At 60.7% G+C, this 22924-nt stretch overlaps 1 protein-coding gene across 2 annotated transcripts in view; it reads right to left on the reverse strand.

The window, feature by feature from the left end:
• The window catches only part of MRC2 (mannose receptor C-type 2), a 93152-nt gene that overhangs the window by 62411 nt on the left and 7817 nt on the right, over positions 1–22924 (reverse strand). Inside the window, exons 2-30 of one of the 2 annotated variants that reach the window (XM_069786711.1) lie at positions 19034–19432; positions 18611–18784; positions 18236–18400; positions 17938–18051; positions 17040–17183; positions 16294–16482; positions 14963–15117; positions 14581–14688; positions 12044–12159; positions 11745–11893; positions 11399–11616; positions 11014–11156; positions 10489–10591; positions 10227–10365; positions 9877–9912; positions 9346–9506; positions 8962–9029; positions 8628–8728; positions 8363–8508; positions 7864–7978; positions 7617–7780; positions 7309–7417; positions 6571–6809; positions 6311–6479; positions 5979–6128; positions 5572–5691; positions 5013–5192; positions 4614–4640; positions 1185–4078 (exon numbers count right to left, since the gene is read on the reverse strand). In XM_069786711.1, the coding sequence (XP_069642812.1) occupies positions 3858–4078; positions 4614–4640; positions 5013–5192; positions 5572–5691; positions 5979–6128; positions 6311–6479; positions 6571–6809; positions 7309–7417; positions 7617–7780; positions 7864–7978; positions 8363–8508; positions 8628–8728; positions 8962–9029; positions 9346–9506; positions 9877–9912; positions 10227–10365; positions 10489–10591; positions 11014–11156; positions 11399–11616; positions 11745–11893; positions 12044–12159; positions 14581–14688; positions 14963–15117; positions 16294–16482; positions 17040–17183; positions 17938–18051; positions 18236–18400; positions 18611–18784; positions 19034–19432 (4322 nt within the window). In that variant the 3' untranslated portion in view covers positions 1185–3857. Of the gene's footprint in view, positions 1–1184; positions 4079–4613; positions 4641–5012; positions 5193–5571; positions 5692–5978; positions 6129–6310; positions 6480–6570; positions 6810–7308; positions 7418–7616; positions 7781–7863; positions 7979–8362; positions 8509–8627; positions 8729–8961; positions 9030–9345; positions 9507–9876; positions 9913–10226; positions 10366–10488; positions 10592–11013; positions 11157–11398; positions 11617–11744; positions 11894–12043; positions 12160–14580; positions 14689–14962; positions 15118–16293; positions 16483–17039; positions 17184–17937; positions 18052–18235; positions 18401–18610; positions 18785–19033; positions 19433–22924 lie in introns of those variants that run through there. The other variant, XM_069786710.1, reaches the window with a different exon arrangement.

Genomic DNA, 22924 nt, shown 5'->3' on the forward strand with positions numbered 1-22924 from the left:
AGCCCATTCTGTGCTTCACTGTTTAAAATCAGCAGTGCAAGTTTTACTGGGCTTCCTTTGAAGAGAAACCGCATACCTGAATTCAGGTCAGGTCACCCTGAGAGCATTTAAGCTCCAGAATGAGGATGACTCGAGTGTCCTTTTCCCCGCTGCAGTGCGGTGTCGCTCAGCATTATTTCCACTGCTGTTTGCAATTAAATGGAGCAGCCCTCGCTGCCCCCCCCGTCGCCGTGAGGTCCTCTCACCTCTCGGGTGAAAAACAAAAGAAGAGAAAAATCATCTGTTTCTTCAAAGGCATCCTTAGAGCTCCTGCTCCAAGCACCTGCTCTGGGCTCTTCACCAAACGACAGGCAAAACTGAATGGCCCCAGCAAACCCGAGGGAAACCTCGTTGAAATCTCCTCTCTCCCAACCCCATCAGCGTGGTGGGAGGGCGCTGGGTCTGGCCCCCCAGGGAAGGGAGCAGTGGCTACGGGCAGCCCCAGGCTACCGAAGGGATGGGGAAGCCCCGAAGCAAAGTGAGGCGAGAAAACGGCACCCTGAGCGAACGCGGTTTGCAAGCAGGGGGGGAAGCCTGGCGTGCGGAATCGCGGCCAGACGCGATGCCCCTGACGCGATGCCCGTGCTCCGTGCCAGCGGGACGCTGCCGACCTCGCTGCTTCGGGAGAATTTCTCTTCTGCAACGGCTTTGGTGCAGCTTGCCCCTGCAGCCTTTCTCCAGCAGCAGCGCCCAGGGTGTTCGGTGTTACGGTGGTCGCGTCCACTGTTCACCGCTCCAGTATGAGCTACGGGATGGAGCAGGTTCAGCTGGATTACAGTCCCATCTCCCCACCCTTGGCAAGAAACAGAAATTTCGGTACTTTTCCAAGGACCCTGCTCAATCTGACATCTTCCTTGAACTCAGGAGTCATCCACAAGGAAACGTTGCCCGTTCTCCTTCTTCTTCTCCCTCTAGCTGACTCTGCCAAACAACAACCAGCAGAGGAGAGCCACCATACCCATGGGACGCACAACCAAGCAACGCCAGGAATTAATATAACACACCCCCCTCACCTGGGCAGCCTTTGAGCCTTCTCCATTAGAGACAGGTAGGTGTAATTTCAGCTTTATGTTCGCTACTTGTTAGGGAAAGACAAGTTTTGTTTTTCCCAAATAAAAGGGAAGAAAATAAAAAAAGGAATAAAATAGGTGGGGAAGGAAATTTTATTTCCAAGCTTCTAAAAGGATCTTACAAACCACAGAGAGTAAAAAAAAATGCAAAACTATATATATATATTATATATATATATAATTGACAGGGTCCTTTGAAGCAATTCTTCACATTATTCTAATGGTGATAGGAGATATCACTTAACCATATATGCGTTTTTCCCGTAATCTTGATCACTGCCAACAGCTGACAAAACTCTTCTCATACAAAATTTCCCCTAGACTGTACAGATTTCTTTTCTCAAAAGCAAAGAAGAAGGAAAGAGAACAAAATAATCAAGGAGAAAAAAAAAAACCAAACCAACAAACCTCTCTTAAACAAGGCGTTCCCAGGTAGAGCTGTGTGAAAGCCGGTCACGATACCTCCTGCACAGCTACGGGACCTCCTTCCTAACCGCCAGCACTCCATGACTCTCTGCGGCACGGGCTTTCCTCCGGCACCGATAACTCGCCACCATCCCAGCCGTACCCCCCTGTGCTTCCCTGCGCCCACCTTGCCTGGGCTCTCACGCACTTCTCCAAACGAGCCCCAACCCTGCCCAGTTGCACACCTCAACCTCAGCACCGCTCCTCGCCCGCTCCTTCCCACCAATCCTAACCTCAACCTTTATTTTTTTTTAGGACTTCCTAACAGCTCTGCTCATCCAGGAGGAGTTAATCCCAGACCTCCATCCCCACCAGCAGCACAGCTTCCAGCTCAGCATCCCTCCTGCTAGTCCAAGCACCCCTGCAGCAGGGATGCTAGCGCACTCCAAGCTTGCTGCTTGGTACATCAACGCCCGCTGGGGATGAGAAGGAATTCACGCTCAGCTTTTCAGGATCCGGCACCCACGGCAGGAAGCCATGGGCCCGTGGACAAAACCAACAGCTCCAAACCAGAAAGGACCTCAGGAAATAAATGCAGAGAAAGCCAAGAGACAGAAATGGAGCCGGGGCAGCTCCGTGCGCTCCAGATTCTTGCTCGCCCTGAAACGTCGTGGCCGCTTTTGGACATTGCCAAAAAGTAAACAAAACCCCAACGATCCCTTGTTCCCCCATCCCACCCCCCCAACAGTTTCTTAAACACTTAATGTCCAGCTTAAGTGAAATCAACAGATTTTAAAATCCACACAGATATCAAAAAGGAGAGTAACAAAAATTAGCTAGTTCCCGTTGTCATCACAACAACAAAAAAAAACCAATCAAGCCTCGGAGGCAGAGGGCTAAATCCAATGTCTCTTGTAGGGGCTGTGCCGCCCCACTTCAGAGGTCTAAGAGGCTCTTTGGGTCCCATTCCCAGCAGGGAACCCCCCTCGGGGCCCAACATCTCTCTCCGTCTCCAGACATCCTCTGTCCCGACCCCGGCACTGGGGATGCTGCTGCAGGCAGCCGAGGGAGGAGGATGGCTCAGCCCCGCTCCTTCCTGCACAGCTCAAAAACCAGGCAGGGGCTTAGCCCTGCGCCGCCTTCCTCCTCCTCCTCCTCCTCCACTACATCCTACACATAAAACAGGCAACCACAAACACCCCAGCCAGCTGTGTGAAAGAATGTATATATTCAGCACGCACTCAATACAGTATAGCAAAAAAAGCTATCGTTTCCTTAAAAAAAAAAAACCACAAACCACTGAACTTCCAAAATAACCACCAAAGCTTCCAAATCGCTCCCCACCCTACAGCCCTGACACTCGTCCTTCTGGCCCGAACAAGGCAACCAGCGGCAAGCGACCCCAACCCCACGCCGTCCCTGCCTGGCAAGGGACAGAGGGTGGCCCCGGCTCTCCGGCAGCACCTCATGCCGCAGCACCCAGCTCCTCCCGCGGAGCCTGGGGTGCTGAGGATGCTCCCACCGGAGAAGGACCTGGCCAGCCGTTTGCTCCGGTGCTATCCCGTCCAGTTATTTGGGGGACATGCACACCGAAGAAAAACAGAAAACCGGGCAGGCTCTGGCCTCGCTGGGGCTGGATGCAGCCCTAGGGATGTGCCAGGGAGGAGAGGGGATCCCATCGCTGATGCCGGGGCGGTGGGGGGGGGGGGGGGGGGTGTCCACGCTCGGATCGTTGCGACAGCGTCTCCGCTGCTTTCTGCCGGAGGTTGGGGGACGAGGCCGAGGAGGGGGAGAGGAGCGGCACGGTGGTGGGGATGGGGGGGCCTGGCAGGGCCCTCGCCGCTGCGCGCGGAGGGGAGGTAGATCGGCTTTAGAGACCTCTTGCCCAGGAGGATGTCTTCTTCTCGGACACCAGCTCGGTTCCTGGCAGGGGGGGAGGAACGAGCCCACCGCAGGGCCCTGAATGCCTGCGCCTGCCTTCTCCCAAGGGGAAGGTGTCTCAGAGCCTGTTCGCGCCGCCGGAAAGCTCTTGAACTGGGGCGGGGGGACGACTTTCCTCGAAACTTTTTAGCCCTGAAACTGCCTCCACGGCTGCCGCAGGCAAACTCCCGGCAGCTGGGGACAAGCCCGGAGGTGGTGGCAGCGACCCGCGGGGCGGGAGGGACCCCAGCTCCCTCCGCTCGCCCGCCTGGCCGGACCCCAACCCCGACCCCAGCCCCTCTCCCTGCCCTGCTGCAATGGTCCCGCTGCCGCCCCTGCCCCGTGTGCCGTGGGGATAGCGTGTGTGATGCTCTCCGTCCTCCCCCCTCCCCAGGTCCCCGGTCCCCAGCGTCCCCCCTGCCGTTAGTCTTGCTGCTCGTTCATCTCCATGTCCGACACCAGGATGTTCTTCTCGGCGGATTCGCTGGGGTTGGAGGTGGTACGGCTGTAGCGGGCGCTCTCGAAGGCCCCCCGCTCCGCGCTCCGCCGACGCTTGTACAGGTAGACGGCGATGCCCAGCATGGCGCACAGCGCCAGCGTCGACAGCACCACCACCGCGATGGCCGTCGTGTTCTCCGGCAGAGCTGCAGGGAGGAGAAAAGGCCGGTGAGAGGCAGCCTGCCGTCTCCCGTTGTCTTACCCTGCGAGAGGGGTTTTGGCCGGTAGACCCAGCCAGCCAGGGGCTCTCGGGCAGAACGGGTCAGAGCGGGACAGGACTGTGAGTCTGCTTCGGTGTTTTGGGGACGTCCTGCCTGTGGCACAGCTCCCGAGGCTGGGCAGCCTCTCTGGGTCACTCCTGATGTGCCTGAACATCTGGCAGCTGCCTGGGATGGATCTTTGGGATCCCACCAGCAGATGGGGTGTCCATCCCCCCAGCCGGAGCACGCACTGGGGGCGAGGGCAGGAGAGCCTGGCAAGGGGCTGGTTGGACACACTCCTCCACGGAGGAATGGCTTCTGCTACTGGGGAGTCCTAACCCAGGACCAAAACCACCTGGAAGTGGGATTTCCCACCCGGGAACGCCGTTTTTTGATTATTAATACAAGCCAGGCTGCAGTACGGTCCCCCAGCACTGGTTCCCGGTCCCAGTACTGCGCCCAGGCTGACGGTTCCACTCACCTGCCTTGGAAAAGCTGCTCTCCTCCACTGCAACAGCAACACAGACAGATGAGTGCACGGCCACAGCACCCTCCCCTCTTCCCAGTGCCGGCCCCGCATCCTCCGCTGCTCCCAGCGCCGCACCGTGCCGACGCTGGGTGACGCACGGCCACGGGGACCCGCTGGTTCTGCTCCACCACTGCCCTCATCCTGCCCCGAGGTGCTGAACCAGCCACTGGGACACGCACGGCCCGATGGGGACCTGCAGACCCCAGCACCCTGCAACCCCCCTACGCTGGAACTGCCCAAAACACGTGGCTAGTGCTACCAGCGGGACAGAGCTCTGCCCTGCACCACCCGGACCCCCAGCTCACCCCACATCAGCCCCAGGTGCCTCGGGCAGCAGCGGGGCATCCCTACCTCGGGGGATCTTGCAGATGACCCCCATGGTGACGTTGGTGCAGGAGCCCAGGCGCCACACGCCGTTGCTGCTCTGGATCCAGTAGCAGCTGTTCTGGCTGAGCATGCTGGGCCCCGTGTCGTGCTGGCCCCAGTTGGAGTAGTTCACGGCGGTGTTGTCATGCCAAACCAAGGTGCCACCTGGGAAATGGAAGAATTAGGTCTGGGGAGGCTGAAGGGGATGTCCCATCTTTGCCCCCGTTCAGAAAGTACAGGGAGGTGCGATGGGGCGATGGGGAGGTGCGATGGGGTGATGGGGCACCTTCCTAAACCTGCAGGCTCCAGTGCCTTGGAGGAGGCTCTGGGCTTGAAAGCACCACTCCATTCCCACCAAGCCAGAGGAGGACACACTTGGGGCATCCAGCACAGCCTGAGGCACTGCGGCTCCTGGTCACACCATGGCATGAGTTCCCCCCCCACCGGTGCCACCACCAAGGGCTTCCTCTGCTCACCACAGACCTGGTGGGAATTCACGGTGGTGCCTGGGGGAGTACCTAAAACCTCACTCCTTCCTTTGTACCTTTGGGGTTGAAGGTCATGCCCAGCCAGGCACCCTTGGATGGGCCCTTGTACGCCTGGAGATGCTCCCACACGAAGACGTTCTCCATCTCGTCCTGGATGGACAACACTGTGCCGCCGACTGCGGAGGAAAGAGTGTCAGGGAAGAGCCCAGACCTCAGAGGACGGAGCTCGGGAGCAGCAGTGCCCGAGAGGACAAAGCTGAGGAACCACCCGTGAACCACGTGGTAACTGGGGAACCCCAGCACGTAACAGCAAGGACGAGACGATGACTGACCGAGGCTGGACATGGGCAGGGGTCCCATTCAAGGGTGACTCTGCTGCGCCCACGGGCATCCTGGGGAGCCCACCCTCTTACATTTCCAAGGGTGCATCACCTCCCTCTGCTCCCACAGCCCCCCCCCGTACCTTTCTGGCACCTCCTCATGGCATCCTTCTGCCCCAGGGTGATCTCCATGTGGAAGGTGTAGCAGTGGTCCCGGAAGGGGATCCAGGACGAGTCCTCCAGCGATTTGGGACAGCTGCCGCTGTAGCTCCACTTGTGCGTGCGGGGGGCACCTGGGGAGCATGCGGTGCATTGGGGGTGGGTGGATGGGCACAGGGTGTCGGGCTCTCGCAGCACATTGGGGCACCCAACCCCGCAAGGATGCTCGCCGGTGGGATGCCACCTCCAACCCTCGGTCGCTCCCCACCCGGTCCACCCTGCGCCGAGCCCCCCCATGTCCCCCCCCGGCCATCACCTGCTCGGAGCTGGCAGATGCCCCCCTGCAGCTTGGTGTCGCAGCCGGCCGTGCGCCAGCTCCCGTCCACGTCCATGTAGGAGCAGCCGGCGACCTGCTGGGGCTCCCCGTCCTGCCAGTTAGCGTAGAAGAGGTTCTCCTCCGTCAACCACGAGTAGCTCCGGCCTCCCTGGAAGAATGAAGCGGAGGAGAAGCCAAGGTGGGGGGCTGCCGTGACCCCCTGCGGACCCTTGGCCCCGGTGTCTGCCCCCTTCCCTCACCTCATCGTTGGCCAACCCGATCCAGAGCGGAGCCCGCAGGCTGCTGATGGCCTGGGTGAGGAAAGCCTGGCTGTAGGGGTCAGGGATGGTGGCCAGGGTGGCGTTGAGGGTCTCACAGAGCAGCAGAGCCTCATGCCACCTGAGGGGTTTCTGCAGGATGCGGTAAGTGCTGTTGTGGTAAAAGAGGGTGCCGGTGGGCGAGGTGGGGTACGGCGTCCGCGCGGGGCTCAGGGATGGGTCTGGGGGAGCAAAGAGACATGGTCAGAGGGCACGGAGGACGCTCCTACATCCCAGGGATGACCCCCTCATCCATCCCACCCCCCCAAACTGGGGTGTCCCTGACAGCGCTGGGCACGGGGCATGGGCACCTGGGGCCATCCCGGTGCAACCAGGTAGGATGGAGAGGCCACATCCCCAGGGGTGACGAGCAGTGACAGCCTGGTGCCATCCCCACCTTGGAGCCGTCCATCGGGATGCACGTCCCTACGGGACACGCCGAGCCAGGCTGGCGTCCACAGGTTTGGGGGGCTGCCCCACAAATGGCTGGGACCAGGGACCCCCTGCCCCTGAGTCAAGATTATTTCCCCGCACTCCTCCAGCACCCTGAGCTCCCCCCAAGCCGAGCCCATCACCCTGAGCTCCCCAGCCGCATCCCCACCACAGCACGGGGCACTGGGGGGGTGGTGGCAGGTCCCCAGCGAGCAGAAACCGGGGTTGTCCCGCTCTCCCCCCTCCTACCTATACTCCGTTGGCAGATGTAGCCATGCTTCTCCTCCAGGCAGCTTCGGTCATCCCAGCGTCCCGTGAAGTGGGGGGGCAAACCGTGCCACACCACCACGCAGTTGGTCTGCACAGCCAAGCCGCAAGGTCTTAGCATCGTCATCCCACCCCCACGCCAGAGACACCCCCCACCCTGCAGGGCCTGATCCTGCTCTGCCCTCGGAGAGCCACCCCAGCATGCTATAACCTTCCATCCTCCTGGTGGGACGTAGGGCTGAGACCTTCCCAGGGATTGGGGATGCTACGGGGCGGGGGGTCTCACTCACCGGCTTGTCACGGGCGCTGGAGGCACCGCAGCCCGAGGGCTCGCCGGGCGCCCAGCTCACGTGCCGCAGCGGCTCGCCCTCCACCCACTGGAATTCCCTCTGGGCGTCGTGGAGGCCGATCCAGAGGTCAAAGGAGATGTTGGGCAGCATGGACGTGATGAAAGCTGCAAGCGATGGGTGAGGCGCTTGAGTACCACTCCCGGCAGGTCCCCAGCCAGCGGGGCCGGTGGCGGCGGAGGGGACCTACCCTGCTCCAGGGGGTTGGCGATGGTGGCCAGGACGGCGCCCTGGCTCTCACACGCCTGCTTCGCCTCTGGCCACATCACTATCTCGGCTTTGTCGTGGCCGTTGAAGCTGAAACACTGCACAGGTGGGGGCACGGGATGGTCCAGGGGGTGCAGCCACCCCCAACCCCCCCAAACCCTGTACCCTCCCCACTCAACCACCCTCTGCAGCCCCATTCTGCCCCAACACTCCTTCTCCCCTTTGCACCCTCATACCTACAGGTCCCCCAACCCCTCCCACACCCCTACCCCACGGCACACCTCTCTCCCGACATCCACGTACATGCACCTGCACCTTGCCCAGCATCCCTGTGCGAGTCCGTCCCCCCCCAGCATTTCCCCCCAAAACACATACATGCGTCCCTCTCCACCCTGCCATTTCTCAGCCACCCCCTCCTCGCCTCGGCGGGGCTGGTGGAAGGCCAGGAGGTGGCCGGCCGTCCCCTCTCCATCCTACCGTACCTTGTTGAGGAAGGGAAACCAGCCACGGGGACAGCCCCCGCTCGTGGGAGCGGGCAGCGGCGGGAGGGAAGGCTTTTCGGCCGTCCCGTTGCTCCGCTTGCAGATGTAGGGCAGCGCCGTCATGCACTTCTGGTCCCCCCAGTCCTCTGTGGGGAGGGACAGGACAGGCATGACCCCCCCCGTTGCACTGGGATAGGGGTGTCCCCACTCAGCCTGGGGTCCCAGCCCCTCCAGAGCCCCGGCACGGCCGGATCCTGCCCCTCACCTCTGCTGGCCGTCATGTACACGCACTTCTTATCCTTGTTGATGGGCCGGGGCTTGCCTGGCGCCCAGGAGACGAAGTTGAGGAGGGACCCGTCAGACCACCTGGGAAAGGCACCAGCGGGAGCACGAGGCCAAGCAGTAACTTGGCAAATGGGACCAGCTGCACGCCCTAACTGGGAGCATGCCCCACCACTGCCCTCTCTTGGGTGAGGAACCTCCATCCCAGCACCCCAGATGAGACCCCTGAGGTGCAGGCGCTGAGCCACAGTGCTCCGAGAGCCGGCGGCAGCGGCATGGGGACATGCAGGGATGCGGTGGCTTGGTCTCTGACTTACTTGAACCTCCCATCGTTCTCGTAGGTGTGCAGCCCGATCCACCAGTGCTGCTCCTGGCCCCTGGAAAACTGCACGCCCGGCGAGGACACGTCAGTGCCCTGCAGGGACTGCGTGTCCCTGGGGACAACCGTGGCCACCCCGGGCACCAGGCAGCCCCCCCTGCAGCTTGCACCGCGGCAAAAAGCATCACCGTGCAGAGCCCCAAACCCGCGCCCAGACGCCGGGACCTGTTGCCACCACACGAGACCCATCAAGACCCCAGCAGAGCCCGGCTTTCCCCAAACAACATCCCTCCAGCAAAGGATGAAGAAGCCGGGGAGGGAGCAGCTTGGGGAGGCAGTGGAGCCCGTGGGTGCCCCCAGAATGTCCCCGTCCCCCTGGTACCTTCTTCAGGTTCTGGCCCAGGAAACGCAGCTCGGCCTCGCCATGCACCGACGCCAGCTCCGCCTGGAACCAGCTGCAGATGCGCTGTGCCTGCACCCACGTCGAGTGGTGCTCGAAGAACTTGTACTCGGCCTCCTGGTACTTCACCCACTCTTTGCTGCCTGCAGGCAGGGACCGGTGTCACACCGTGGCTGTGCCACCCCCCCCCGTCGCAGCCAGCAGCACCCGTCACCCCGTCCCTCGGTCCCCCGTGGGTTGGGTTGCTTTGCTTTTGCCCCTCTCCTACAGCTGAGGGGGCCTGATCCTGCCCGGTCCCTGCAGTCAACCCCTGCAGCCACATTGTGCAGTAAGGGGCAGCACGATGCCCAGGCTCCCCTCCCTCCTACAACCCTACGCAGGATCCGTCCTCCTCCGGATAACACTGCAGGGATGCTCTGCAGGGACCGCGTCTCGCTCGTGTACGCGACGGGGCGGCAGACGCCCGGTGAGGACGGTCTACATCGGATGGACGCGCGTCCACGGCCAACGCACCTTGGGTTGTGATCTCCGGCTCCTTCACGTCGGCGCCTGGTGGAAGGGGAAGGAGAGGCTGTCAGCGGGATGCGGGGCTGGGATGCTCCCGCTGATGCTTGCCTGCAAACCGCCCACGGGCTCCAAGGGCGAGATGTCCTCCCGAATGCCCCTGGGATGGACGGCAAGAACCTCTCCTACCTCTCCCAGCCCCTGAATTAGGACTCATCCTCCCATAAAAGCGCAGCCTTCGGAAGGGAGGTGACAAGAGGGTGCCCCCGCATCCGCCCCGCCATCCTGCAGCCCATCCTCTGCCAGGTTATTCAAAGCTGAAGGGTTTTGGGGGGCGGGGGGGCCTCTTCACTGGGTACCTTTGGGCAGTTTGCAGATCCAGTCCAGCTGGGCTTCGCACTGCATCGGCATCCACTGCAGGGAGGCCAGGTCCAGCACTGCGCAGGTCCGGATGTCATCATCGTCGTAGTTACTGCGGTCAAAGTTGTGGTAGAAAAACTGGGGGTCGAGAGAGATGGGCGGTGTTGGGCATTTCCACCAGGGCCGGATTTGCCCCCCCCTCCCGCACCCCAAATGCCAACCGGAGTCATCTCGCCAACGCTCTCCCTCCCCCAGACTCACCCCCAGCCCGTCGCTCCACCTCCAGCTCCTGTCCCCTGCGGGGTCCCGTCGGTTCAGGCCGATCCAAAACCAGTGCTGCTCGTGGAGCTCCGGCTCCGACTCCCTGCAGGGAGCCAGGGGGAAGGGTGAGAACACAACTCCCCTCCAGACCAGAGGTTTTTATATTTATATACAAATATATATTTATAATCTGGCCCTTTTTTTGTTTGTTTTCAAAGCCCACTGTCCCCACAACACCCAAAGGCAGGAGCTCAGATAACAGGCGTGCCGGCTCAGGGCTGAAGGATTTTTAAATCCAAGCTCTATCCCCAAATTACACCAAATTTCCTGCACTTCTCCTGCATCCCCTCTTCGGTGTAGCCACACCAACTGGCGCACCTTCTGCACACAAGTTTGTACTCAGAGAATCACGTCCGTACCGCGTCCGTCCATCCGTCCGTGCATGCCAGAGCACGGGCATGGGTGTGGGCTCTTACCAAGCACACTCGAGCAGCGGGACATGTGCCGGCACAGCCAGCTTCTCACCCGAAAATCTTGTTGAGGGTGTTGGCGACGAAGTGCTCCTCCTCGTAGCTGCCCAGGCTGAGCAGCTGGGCCCCCAGCTCCCGGCAAAACTCCTGCGCCGCGATCCACGTCTTCTTCTCTTGCAGTTTTTCAAAGTTGAACACCTGGGGAAGGAGGAACCGGCAGCGGAGGGGGCTCAGCGCTGGGAGAGGAGCAGAGCATCGTCCCCCACCTTGCAGACAGCAGCATCCTGGGGCACGCTGCCGTCACTCAGCCCGAACCAGGCTCCTGGGGTCCAGGCTGCCCTTTGCAAGCACCAAAATACGCTCCTTCACCCCTCCTGCACCAGTGGGGAGGCACATGGACCCCCAAAATGGCCAGGAAAAGCCCCCCCAGCACCTCATACCTTGTAGCAGTGACGGAGCTTGGAGTCGGAGCTCCATCCCGGGGGGCAGGCGGCGGCGAGGCTGGGTGTTGGATAAGGACCGGGCAGCTCGGGGTTGACCGGGGTGCCCAGATTCTGCCGGCAAATGTACTTGGCCTTGAAGGTGTTGCAGTTCTTCACCTCCCACAGCCCCACGGAGCTGCCGGTGGCCAGGGCCACGCAGCCGCCCTTGTTGTAACCTGGAGCACTCACGGGAGCGGGGAGGATGCCAGCCTTAGGGTCAGATCGTGCCGGGGTGGGGGGGCAGAGCCAGCACCCACCCTGCACGGAGGGGACATCCCCATCCCACCCACGGCCGTCCCCTTACCGGGCTGGTCGCGGTTCCAGTGGGTGTACATAACCTCGTCGCCGCTCAGCCAGCGGAAAGCGCCCGTCTCGTTGATGTCCTGCAGCGCTGTCCAAAAATACTCCCCGTCCCAGCCGTAGATAAGGCTGCTGACATATGCCTGCTCGAACCTGGAGGGGCGGTGAGAGCGGGTGATGCCGAGACGCCGAGAAACCGGTGATGCTCCAGCTCTTGCGGGCAAAGCCCAGCTGTCGGGTCGCATCTTGCCTTAGGGAGTTCGTTTTGGGGGACATAACCACCACCGCCAGCGTGGCACTGACCTGTTGGTGATGGTGACCAGCGTGGAGCCGTAGTCGGAGCAGGTCTTGCGGGCGTCGCTGTAGGGGACGCGGTCCTCGCCCAGCCAGAAGCAGGAGGGGCTGTGCCACTTCCAGCCCTGGGGAACGGGTGACAGGGGACGTCCACCACCGCTCAAACCCCAGCCCTCCCCAGAAGGACGGGAGCAAACCCGGGGTGGAGGTGACACCGACGTCCCACATCCCCTCACCACCACCTCTGCCTTCTTCTGGGAGGTCTCCTGCCCACCCACCCCCCCCAACCCCAGCCGCCCCGGCTTGACCCCGCTCAGCTTTGAGCTCTAACAAGCCCCTGGCCCCAGAGGACACGGCTGCAAGGAAAAACAAACACCCAGGCAGCTTCAAAGCCAGGGAAATGGCTCTCCCTGCCAACGTCCAGCCCCAGCCGGGGCGCGGGGAGGGGAACACAATCCTCCTCTATACGCCGCAGGGCCGAATCCAGAGCGAGTCCCGCTGCAGCCTCCTTTAATCCCCCGCCTTGTTGATGTTGGAGCCTCTCCGGAGCCGGAGACACAATAGTGCCTGTTTTCTGCCAAAGCGGGGAACGGGGCGGCCCCGGGGGCTGGCAGCGGCAGTGGTGGCATGGGGAGGGACACGGGGGCTCATCCCGTCCGCAAGAGGGGACACAATGGAAGAGCAAGTCGGGGTGGGAAGGGTGAAGGGGCTCAGCCTGGGAAGAAAGTGGCTCCAGGCTCAGGGACCCTCCTGGCACGGCAGAAAGCATCGCCGGGGTTTTACCCCTGGGTCCCTTGGGCATTGGAAGGAGAGCGGGGGACACGTGCCATCTGCAGCACCATCAGCACGGTGGGGAGGGAAGTGGGAGGGAGAGCAGCTTTGGGAGACCAAGAGGAAAATGACCCCAAAAATCCCATTTTTTTTCCCCAAGTTCCTGCTCCCCAAAGTTAGCAAACTTTCCCCAAAGTTAGCAAACCCAGGTATGGACCCACCGGCTGGGTCCCACCGGGAACAGCATGGATGTCCCTGAGCAGCCAAGAAAGGGGCCCAGCATAGGACAGTGCAGGTCCCCAACGTCCCCAGAGGGGTCCGGATGGTCCCAGAGAGGTCCCCAACCAGCCCCAGGCCTCAGCACCACTAAAACCACATGGGTGTTCTCCCATGCACTGAGCACCACAGAAAGGCCCTGTGATCCAAAAAGGGGCCAGGATGGGACCGTCAACCCCAACTGCTGCCTCCAGGTCCTGATCCTGGCATCCCTCTCCAGGCTCTGCCTTTCCCATGACCCAAACCTCCGTCCCCCATTGCTTCCTTTAAGGCTGTTCCAAAAATAAAGGGGGTTTGGAAAGAGGGAGAACAAGCAGCAAAGGCACCAAGAAAAACCAGCACGATGGCCAGAGAGGACCGTGGCTGATGCTCTGAGCAAGACGCTGCCTCCTCTCCATCATCCTCTGCACCTGGGTGGCAAATAGCCCTGTTGAGGATGAGGAGGAGGAGGAAAGATGGGAAAAGGTCTTTCTTTGATTCATTTATCACTCCCAGTTTGTTTCCCAGCGGGTGCATCTCTGCTGGACACTCAGGGCCAGGCTGAGATGGTGGCTGGAGAGGCAGGAGGGAGTTAAATAGGGGACATCCCATTAGTCTTCAGGACTGCTGCGGGGACAAGCAGATGGGTGGCGGTGGCACATTGCCATCAAGCACCTCGTCCCCAGCACCCGCTGACACCGAGGCTCCTCCAGCTCTGGCTGGCAGTCCCCCCCTCCCCAAATCTGGCCCGGCATGCCAGCTCACCCGGCTGCTGCTTTCGCCCCGAGCTCTCGCAGAGCCAAGTGGCTACTGGGGTTTGTCTCTGCTGCGATGGGGTAAAGACCTGGGAGGAGCCCGGCAGCACCTCTGGGAGCTGGCCCGGAGGGGCTGCTTGCTAGTCCAAGCGCGAGCGCGCGTTGGCTTGCTCTGAAACGCTGGGAGACGTTCAAGAACGGCGGCAATGCCAGGCTCGCCACTCGAAGACTTTGCAAAGAGGCACAAAAGCCACTTCCCAGCAAGCGTGGGAACAGGGCGGCCTCGGCCCTGCTCGACAACTGGGGAAACTGAGGCAGGGCGCGGTCCGGGTGAAAAACCCACCAGTTTGGTGGCCGTGTCCCCAAAATGCCTGTATCCTGCCCAGAGAAGGCAGCCTGCCATCACGCTGAGGCACAGGGCTGGCAGCTGCCTCCGTCCCGCCGGGCTCCCACGTGGAGCAGCTTTGCTGCCGGATTTTGGCAAGAGAGAGGCAAGGGGAAAAAAAAAAAAAAAAAAAAAAAAAAAAGTCCCTGCTGGCAACCAAGCCAGCCCAAGGGGGAGGATCTTGGACGACGGAGACATGCGTTTTGTCCCAATTTCTTCCCGTGGCCTCATGCAACCATGGAAGCGAGGGGCTCAGCAGCCCCAGGATGCTGTCACGCCGGCAGCCCCCCGGCACAGACCCGCAGCTCCGGGTGCTGCTCAGCCAGGGCTCCCTGAAATGGTTTTGGGGAGAGGTCCCTCCTGCCCCAGGTCCCCCTCACCTTTCGGCACCCGTGGTCATCCTCCTCCTTCTCCTGGCTCACCCGACCGGGCTTTTTGCAGATGGATGGCAGGGTCTGGTTGCACGGGCTGTCATTCCACCTCCCCTCCTGCACAGCAGGGAGAAGGGCAGGATTGAGCTTATCTGACAGCCTGGGGAATTTCCCAGCCCATCTATCCCCATCTTGGGTCCACAGACTTTCCTTCCCTACACCAGATCCCCAAGGATGCTGTGCTGGATCCTTCCCATCCCAACAGCCAAGACAAGGCATGTTCAACCCTAGCCGGAGATGCTCCCCGAGTTATCCCTTCCCCAGCCATGAGGATGCTGCAGTGCTCTCCGCAGAGGTGCAGGATGAACCCCCTCCTGCCCCGGGCTCTCACCGGTCCCCAGATGGTCACGCAGTCTTCCAGGCTGTCGCGGAAGTTGTTGGGCTCGAAGGGGTGCCAGTACGTGAACCTCACGGGTGTCCCATCCGACCACTCGAAGTTCATCTGCAGCTTGAGGTCATTTAGGCCAATCCAGAGCTCCTCCACATCTGCTGAGACAGGAGGGTCGGGGGGTGAAATTGTCTCTGTCTGGCTGAAACCTTGCAGAAACTCCCCCCTGGGTGACATGAACCCCCGTGATGGGACCGTGGCAAAGCACCTGCCAAAACCCCACTGCAGGACTCAGCCTCTAAGCCCAGCGGTGCCAGCAGGCAGGAGAGGGCAGGACAGGGCAGCTCCTGCCCACAAGAACAGACCTGCAGAGGGGGAAACACGGGGACATTTGCCAGCTTTCACAGAGGTGCTGGCAGCAGCAGAATGGTAAAAGTCCAGACCCGCAGGCTCAGGTCCAGTGAGCTAATGGTTTTCAACCATTCCCTCCCATCCCATCCCCATCTGGCAGCGCTGGCACGTCTCCCTCCTTCTTCCCCCTCCTATGGCTCCTGCCTCCCTCGGCATTAACTCCCTTTGGCCCCCAGCCCCTCTCCGGTCCCCGCTGAAGTCCGGGTCCTCCCATGTCCCCACGGTGGGTTTTGCTGCCAGGCAAAACTCTGCAGCACAGGGTCGGGCTGCGGGCTGGCGGGAGCGTCTAATTTGGCCGGAGGGGCTGCGCTCACGTGGGAACAGCAAAACTCGAGTCGAAGGTGACCCTAACGAGGGGTGGCACAAGCAGGGTCTGGAGCATGGTGGCACGGCTGCTGTCCCGTACTACCGTGTGATTTCTCGGGCTGAAACTTCCCAATCTACCATCCCAGCTCCGGCACATCCCGATGCGGGAAACTTCAACCCACTTACAGCCAGAACTGGGAAGAGAAACCTGGGATGCCGTAGGCATCTTCACTTGACCTGCTGAGGAGGACACTGGTGTCCTGGGGAGATTTAGCAGTAAGAGGTGCAGCCTCCTCCAGCAAGCCCAGCAGGACTTTTTTTTCCCATCTTTTTCTACATTAACCAACTGGGACTAGTGCCATTCCCAGCTGCAGCTGTGTATTTTCTTCCTCGGCACTGCAGGCTCCTGGGAACAGCTTTTGCATTTGCTGGATGGAGGATGCGCCCGGCACACGGGCTCCTCCAAGCAACACATCACTTCCCAGCCTGGGGTCTCCACTCCCTTCACAGCCACAAATTAATTCAATTTTGCAGCCTCCATCACAGAGAAGTGACCTTTCCACGGACCCCAAAATGGGACGGGAAGGGTGCTGCTGACACAGCGGGCTCCCCCTTACCTTGTTTGATCTGCTTGGTGACGAACTCCAGCTCGGAGAGGGTGTGGATGCTGACCAGGTCCCCCCCGCTCCGCAGGCAGGTCTTCTTCGCCTCCTGCCAGCTCTTCTTCTCTCCCACCAGACGGTAGCAGTTGGACTGGAAGGGCTGCCAGCTGGGCTCGCAGTCCACCTTCACCTCCGACCACGAGTCTGGCAGGACACAAGGCAGCCTGAGGGCTCCTGTCTGCTCTCCAACCCTCTCCTTGGCAGGGAGGGGACCGTGGGGAGGGAACCACAGTCCCACGGGGTGCTCAGGACACCAAGCCAAAGCAACAGTGGGAAAGCTACGGCCGAAACGTAACACGCAATGGCGAGGTATGGGCAAGGGTGGCTTTAGAGCTCCAGGGACAAAACAAAATCCCTTTTGTTTGCAGAGGAGTGATGGCAGAGCAGAGAGCACCCCATCCCCTGGGACCATGGGGGACCTCCCGCTGCTCCCGATTCCTCCCCTACCGCCCAACCTGTGATTGCACTGAGCGCTTCTCAGGGGATGCTCCTCGGGGAGGACTTTTTCCAAATCTAGGCAACCCTGGGGAGCTCAACCACTGCTCTGCACACCCAGGGCACCAGCGAACTGGATACACCGTGGGCATCTCCATGGGCTGCTCCGGCATGCCGGCAGCACCCCCTGACCGTGCCGGGATGGGTGCACACCCATTCGGGATACAGGGCTACCCATTCCTGGTGCTACTCATCCCCCTGCTCACCCGTCAGGAAGGGATCGGCGGTGGCATTGGGCTTCTTCTTGCAAACGTAGGGGAGGGCGATGCCGCAGTCGCGGTTCTGCCACCCCCCGGACGACTCGGTGCGGATCACCCCGCAGTTCTCCTCGCTGGGGTTGTCAGGCTGGTCTGGAAAGCGGGATAAGGGGGGACACACTGCTGAGGAGCTGGGGCAGAGCTGCCAAGGCTGCCCACGCAGGCAGGGCACCGTGCGAGGGCAGGCGCCAGCAGGGTGCAGCTCTCCTGGCTCCAACACCAGCAAAGACCTCTTTATTTTGTTATTTTGCATGATGAAGACGTGACCCCGCGTGCCCAGGATTGTTTATTGTGCCTCGATGCACGAGGACCTGGAGCATCACTATTTTACCCAGAAATGTTGGATGGCAGTCAGGGGGGGACACAGCACCAGACCTGAACTGCTCCTGCCTGTCCCCAAACCTCCTCCTGGGCTATCGCTGTCCCCACGAGTGCCTCTGGCTGACAGCACTGGGCATAACTGAAGCAGCCCTCGCAAAGGGTCCTTCTGTCCCCCGAGCACCCCAGGGTTAGAGATAGGTGTCCGCAGCTGGGGACCACTCCTCAGCCGCACTCCAGCACCGAGCTGGGATGCAACAACCCTCCAAAAGAGGAATCTCAACCCAGGTTATCCGCAGGACTGCTGAGGGCTTGCAGAGGGACAACCCCCACTCCAGCACCCTGCACCCCCCCTCCAGCTCCACTAACGTCCCAGGCTGCTCCGCAATCCCACAGGGCTCTCCATCCCTGGGTAGCAAGGGGACACCCCGCAGCAGCCCGGGTCACCTCCCCTGCCATGGGGCCATCTCCAGCGGTGACAGGCTGTTCCCCCGCTCCCCCATTACCACTGTGACCCCCCCTGTCTCACCACTCTCCCAGTTGAGGTATTTGAGGGGCGAGTTGTCCGACCACTGCCAGCCTCCATTGATGTCCAGGTCGTTGAGCCCAATCCAGAGCGTGGAGCTGTACCCCGTCAGCAGCCCTGGGACCGATGCAGCCAGAGGGGCAGGATCAGTCCCCCCCCAGCCCCAGCTCAAGACCCAGCCTGCCACCCTCCCCAAACCAACCACCCGGGGCAGGCAGAGCGACCTGGCACCGGCGATGGCCGCGGTGCCACCAGCTCTGCCCCGGGTGAGGAGGACAGGGGTGCAGCCACGTCGTCTCACCATTGATGTAGGTCTGCTCATGGATCTCGGTGATGCTGAGCAGGTTGGCCCCTTGTTGCTCGCAGCTATTCCAGGCCTCCCGCCACGACAGCGTCGACTGGAAGTTGAACTGGTAGCAGCTGTTGGTGAGGTGGTCCTTGTCCCAAAAGGTCTCGCAGTCGTTGCCTGCAGGGACGAGCGGGGTGAGCACCCAGTGCATCCCCACCTGCAGCTCCGAAAGACCCCAAGAACCCAAAAAAGCCAGAGAGAGAGAAGCCAGCGGGGCTTCTCCAGCACTGCAGCCTGTTTGTGGGAGGAGGGATGAGGCAGGAGGAAAGGGGAGAGGCAGGAAAGCCCCCGGGAGGGACGGACAGGGATGCCTCCCCCCCCACTTACTCTTTATGGGGCAAAAACCCCATCGCTCGTCCTTGCCGTAGTCCTGGGTGGTGGCGCACCAGAGATGGCCGTCCTCCCGCCCCGTGCTAGTGCACTCGTGAAACCACTGGTTGTCGTACTTGAAGGGGATGGTGCACGGCTTCCCGTGCGAGTTGCCCTGGATGGTGTAAATCTCTGCAGGAAAAGAGGAGCCCGTGCTTGAGGCTGCATCTACGGGGGGGCTAGAGGGAGGTTTGGGGTGAGGGGTGCAGGATGGCCCGGCATGGGGGCTAGCGGGGTGCCCAGAGGCTGCCTGCTCCCCATCATCCCGATCCTGCCTGGTTTCGCAGGCAGAACCCGATTGCTGCAGCACCACGGCCTCAGCTCACGTTTCAGGGCTGGTTTGGGTTACGGGATTAATACTAACACCCAGCGAGGCATTACCAGAGTACGGCACGGAGCACAGATCCTCCTCGGTGCCGTACGTCCTCCACTGCGAACCGTGTCCCTGGTCCCCCCTGTCCAGGGAGGAATTGCCCGGGCGGGCGCCGAGATGCTGGGAGAGCTGCTCCCCGAGGCCGCGGCAGCTCCAGCGCATGTTGACGGACTCGCGGTCGCACTCGTAGGTGGCCAAGGGGTGCAGCCCCGCCGTGGCGTTGGCCCCGTGCCACGACACCCCCAGGCACTGCATGGCCCCCACGTTGAAGAGGCGGTTTCGCGAGACCCATTTCCACTGCTGGGCCGGGGCGCTGGCGTTGCAGCCCTTGGTGAGTCTCACCAGCGAGTCCTTCGTCTCCAGGCAGCCCTGCGCGCCCGTGTTGTAGATGAGGAAGACTTTGGAGTCTGGGTAAAAAAAAACAGGGGGAAAGGGTTAAAGCATCGCCGAGGATTCGGCATCGTAGCACGCGTTGCCCCCAGCCTGGCCAGAGCATCCTGGCTCCCTTTCCACGCACATTAAGTTTTGGGGTGCATCCCTGTGCACGGCACCCGGCACACCGAGGACCACCGCTTCCCCACAGAAATAACCCTGGTTTTTGCCCCGATGCCCGTCCTCGGGGTGATGGGCTCCAGCAGGGTGATACGGACGGGTGTTTGCACCCAGAGCCGGCTGAAGCCTCGCAGCATCCCCGCGAAGCGCCGGCAAGCGGCTTTTGGGCACGGGAGCCGGTTCAAAGAGCTTGCCCGCTCTAACAGCATCATCAGAGCCATTTAAAATTGAATTCCCGACCGCAGCATCCTGAGGCATCGCAACGAGCCCACGCAGACGGCTTCAACACCGGTCATCTGCTCCGTGTGGAGAAAAACAGAGCGGGGAAACAGAGAGCACATCTGCCGGTTTTTACGTGTATTTGGGGACCTGTTAAAAAAAAACTGCGGAGCACGCAAGAACTTCGGGGGAAGGTCTCCCAAGCGTGTGAGCGGGGAGTGATGGAAAACGCCGGCGCGCAGCCGTGGGTCCCGCAGGCACGGCCCCAGCCCCAGCAAATACAAAACATTGGGTCGGGACCCTCTGAAATCCCAGCCCGGGTGTTGGGAGGCGGGAGCGGAGCAAGGGGAATCGCTGCCAGCAGATAAAGCGCTAGCGCAGCTGCGGAGGGGAGAAAGGTCGATCTCAACCCCAGCTCGATGCACGTCCATGGCCCAACCCTGCATCCCCACCGCAATTCTCCGACCCCCAGCATCACCGAGGGTCGCCCCAGCACCCGAATCCATCTCAAAACCTGTATAAACCAGTAAACCCTGGACGTTACGCTGGGACACGTTGCTCCAGCTGACGTGTCATTTTTAAAAGGTACTTTATTTCTTCAAATGCATGTTTCTAAGCTAAAAAGCCGCCCCCGGGCTCCGCACAGCTGCTTCTTGCCCCAACACCCCAGCAAAAAAGCTGCCCAAAGCAGCACATCAGCAAGACGACTTTTGTCAGGTTTTTTTTGTTTTAAAAGCGACCCTTTTTTTTCCACCACAAGCATTCACCAGAAGTCAAAACGAACTCACGGGCCCTGCTATATTTAGCTTTGGTTTGCTTTGGTTTTTTGCCATTATACGAATTTTTTTGGGCTGAAAAGGTTTTCATTTCCTATTCCCCCGCAACCTCACCCTGCCCCAGCTATGTTGTTACAGGCAGCTCCGGCACATTCGAGCAACTAACATCTTGGCTCAGTGAACTTTCCTGACTTGTCTCTGAAAGGAAAAAAGAAATGGAGGAAGAACGACACCCCATTTCATTTCGGAGCTTCAGCATCGACCCAGCTCCAGAAAAGAAATGATGCAAAATGATGTTCCCCAGCCGAGATGAGATCAGCGATGACCTCAAATAAAAGTGAAGCCTGTTCACACGGCCATCTCCGGCGAGCAGGCTCTGTGCACGTGCAACAGAAAAAGGCAGCGACTGGAAGAAGAAAAGTTTCATTTCTGGGAAAATAGTTTTCAAATCACGACCAGTGAAAAAAAATACACAAAAATTCAGATGGGGCTGATTTTGCCTGGCTGAAACTCAGGTCCCTTAAACCGGTGCTGGTGTTTCCCCAGCTGGAGCTGGCTTGATCCTGACCTGGACATCAGGAGACCAGCTGGACCCACCACCAAACACCCATCTCACCGTGCCAAAATCAGCCATGGCATCACCCAGCCCATCACTCTCCCCTTTCCCACATGCAGTGAGAGGTGGTGCAACCACCACCAGCACTGGGGACGTGGCGGGGGGGGTCTTTAAGCACTTCTAGGGTGATGCAGCATCAGTGCTGTGACCTGCTGGACCCAAGTACCAGCGCTCAGGCAGGATGAGGCCTCCCTGGGTCACAGGCTGATGCCACAGTGCCTTGCAAGGAGCCAAACACCGGCCCTTTGGTACTGGGAATAGAAAAAGCTGCTCTACTGCGAGCACCGCTGCTGCCGTTAGCAGCAGGGGTCAGCAACGGGACACCCTTCGCTTATCTGCTAGCCTGGTTTTGCAAGAAAAAATTAATAGCATCTTGGAAAAGCCCTGGAGCCGGTGCCAGGAGTCGGCATCAGGGTGCTCAGCACCGCATCGGGGCCGTGCGGCATCACGCAAAATCAACGCTCGACGGCCACCACGCAGCAGCACGGTGCTCAGAGGAAGCTGTCCAGACCAGAGGGGGCAGCCCTCGGGGCCGGAAAAGCATAAAATACCATTTTACTCTAAAAAGAGAAGAGCTGGAGGTAGGAAATTATAGGCTAAGGGTTTTGGTCTGCCCCCACACACTGCAGGCAGCTCAGCCCATGGCCCCTTTGCTCGAAGCAGGCAGAAGAGGACACCCAGTGTGTGTGTGTCCCCCAGTCCCCGCTGAGCCCTGGAGGAACGGGAAATCTTTAGCACCAGCTCAGCCCTCGCACCTCCCCAGCGCTTCCATCTTCTCCCCTTGCAAAAACCACCGTGCACTGATGGCAGGGAGCTGCTCCCAGCGAGGCTGGAGCTGGGGAGGATGACCAGCACGAGCTCAACACACGTCAGCAAAGGCACACGCTGTGCTTCACCCAAAATACGCTTTTCTTTCACTTATTTATAGGGAATTTGGGGCTGACTTGACCCCCATTGGTGTCCATGACATTGGCAGGCGCACTTGCACAGGCCCCCCGATGCACTGAAAGGAGTTTTCAGCCTCCCTGGCACGGCTGAGCCCGATGGGCTTCGATGTCTACAGAGCAAACAGCTCCCCAGCGGACCACCAGTCTTTTTTTGCACAGTCCTGAACATCTCCCAGCCACCGCTTGCGAAAAAACCCCAAAACGTGGCCGCAGGCACTGTGCCACCAAGCACCAGCCTGGCTGCGACCGGCTCCAGCTCCACCAGCGATGCCCAGTGCCGAAACTGGGGCCTGAGTGAGCTCTCCCTGCTCCCACCCAGCTGCCGATGAACGGGATGGATGCGGAGTTGGGTGGGATGGGGCAAGTTTGTATTGATGAATCCCTTCTCCCAAGCCGGTATCTCGCAGAGCAAACCCAACCCTCGCAGGAGGCCAGTCCAGAGCAGCATCCCAGTGGGACTGGGAATGTCCCCGTCCCTTCCAGGGCCCCCTCTCCTGCACTGCCCTCCGCAGCCACGGCACAGCTACGGGTGACTCCTTTCAGAGATGCTCCTCAGGTTTTTGCATCCACCTGCGGAGCTGAAACCCCACCGGCAGAAACCCAACCACGGCAAACACTGGCAGATCCTCCCCAAAGAGGAGCTGCCCTCCGGCGTGGGACGAAGAGCACTGGAAAATGCAACTGCTGGATGCTCTGCCTGGAATCACCAAAATTAAAGCAGGGCTGGATCTGATGAGCGCTGGAGTAGGTACCCTGCGCACCCCGTGCCTCTCCCTCCTGCATCCTACA

The sequence above is a fragment of the Haliaeetus albicilla genome, chromosome 7, assembly GCF_947461875.1.
Source record: "Haliaeetus albicilla chromosome 7, bHalAlb1.1, whole genome shotgun sequence".
Classification (NCBI taxonomy): domain Eukaryota; kingdom Metazoa; phylum Chordata; class Aves; order Accipitriformes; family Accipitridae; genus Haliaeetus; species Haliaeetus albicilla.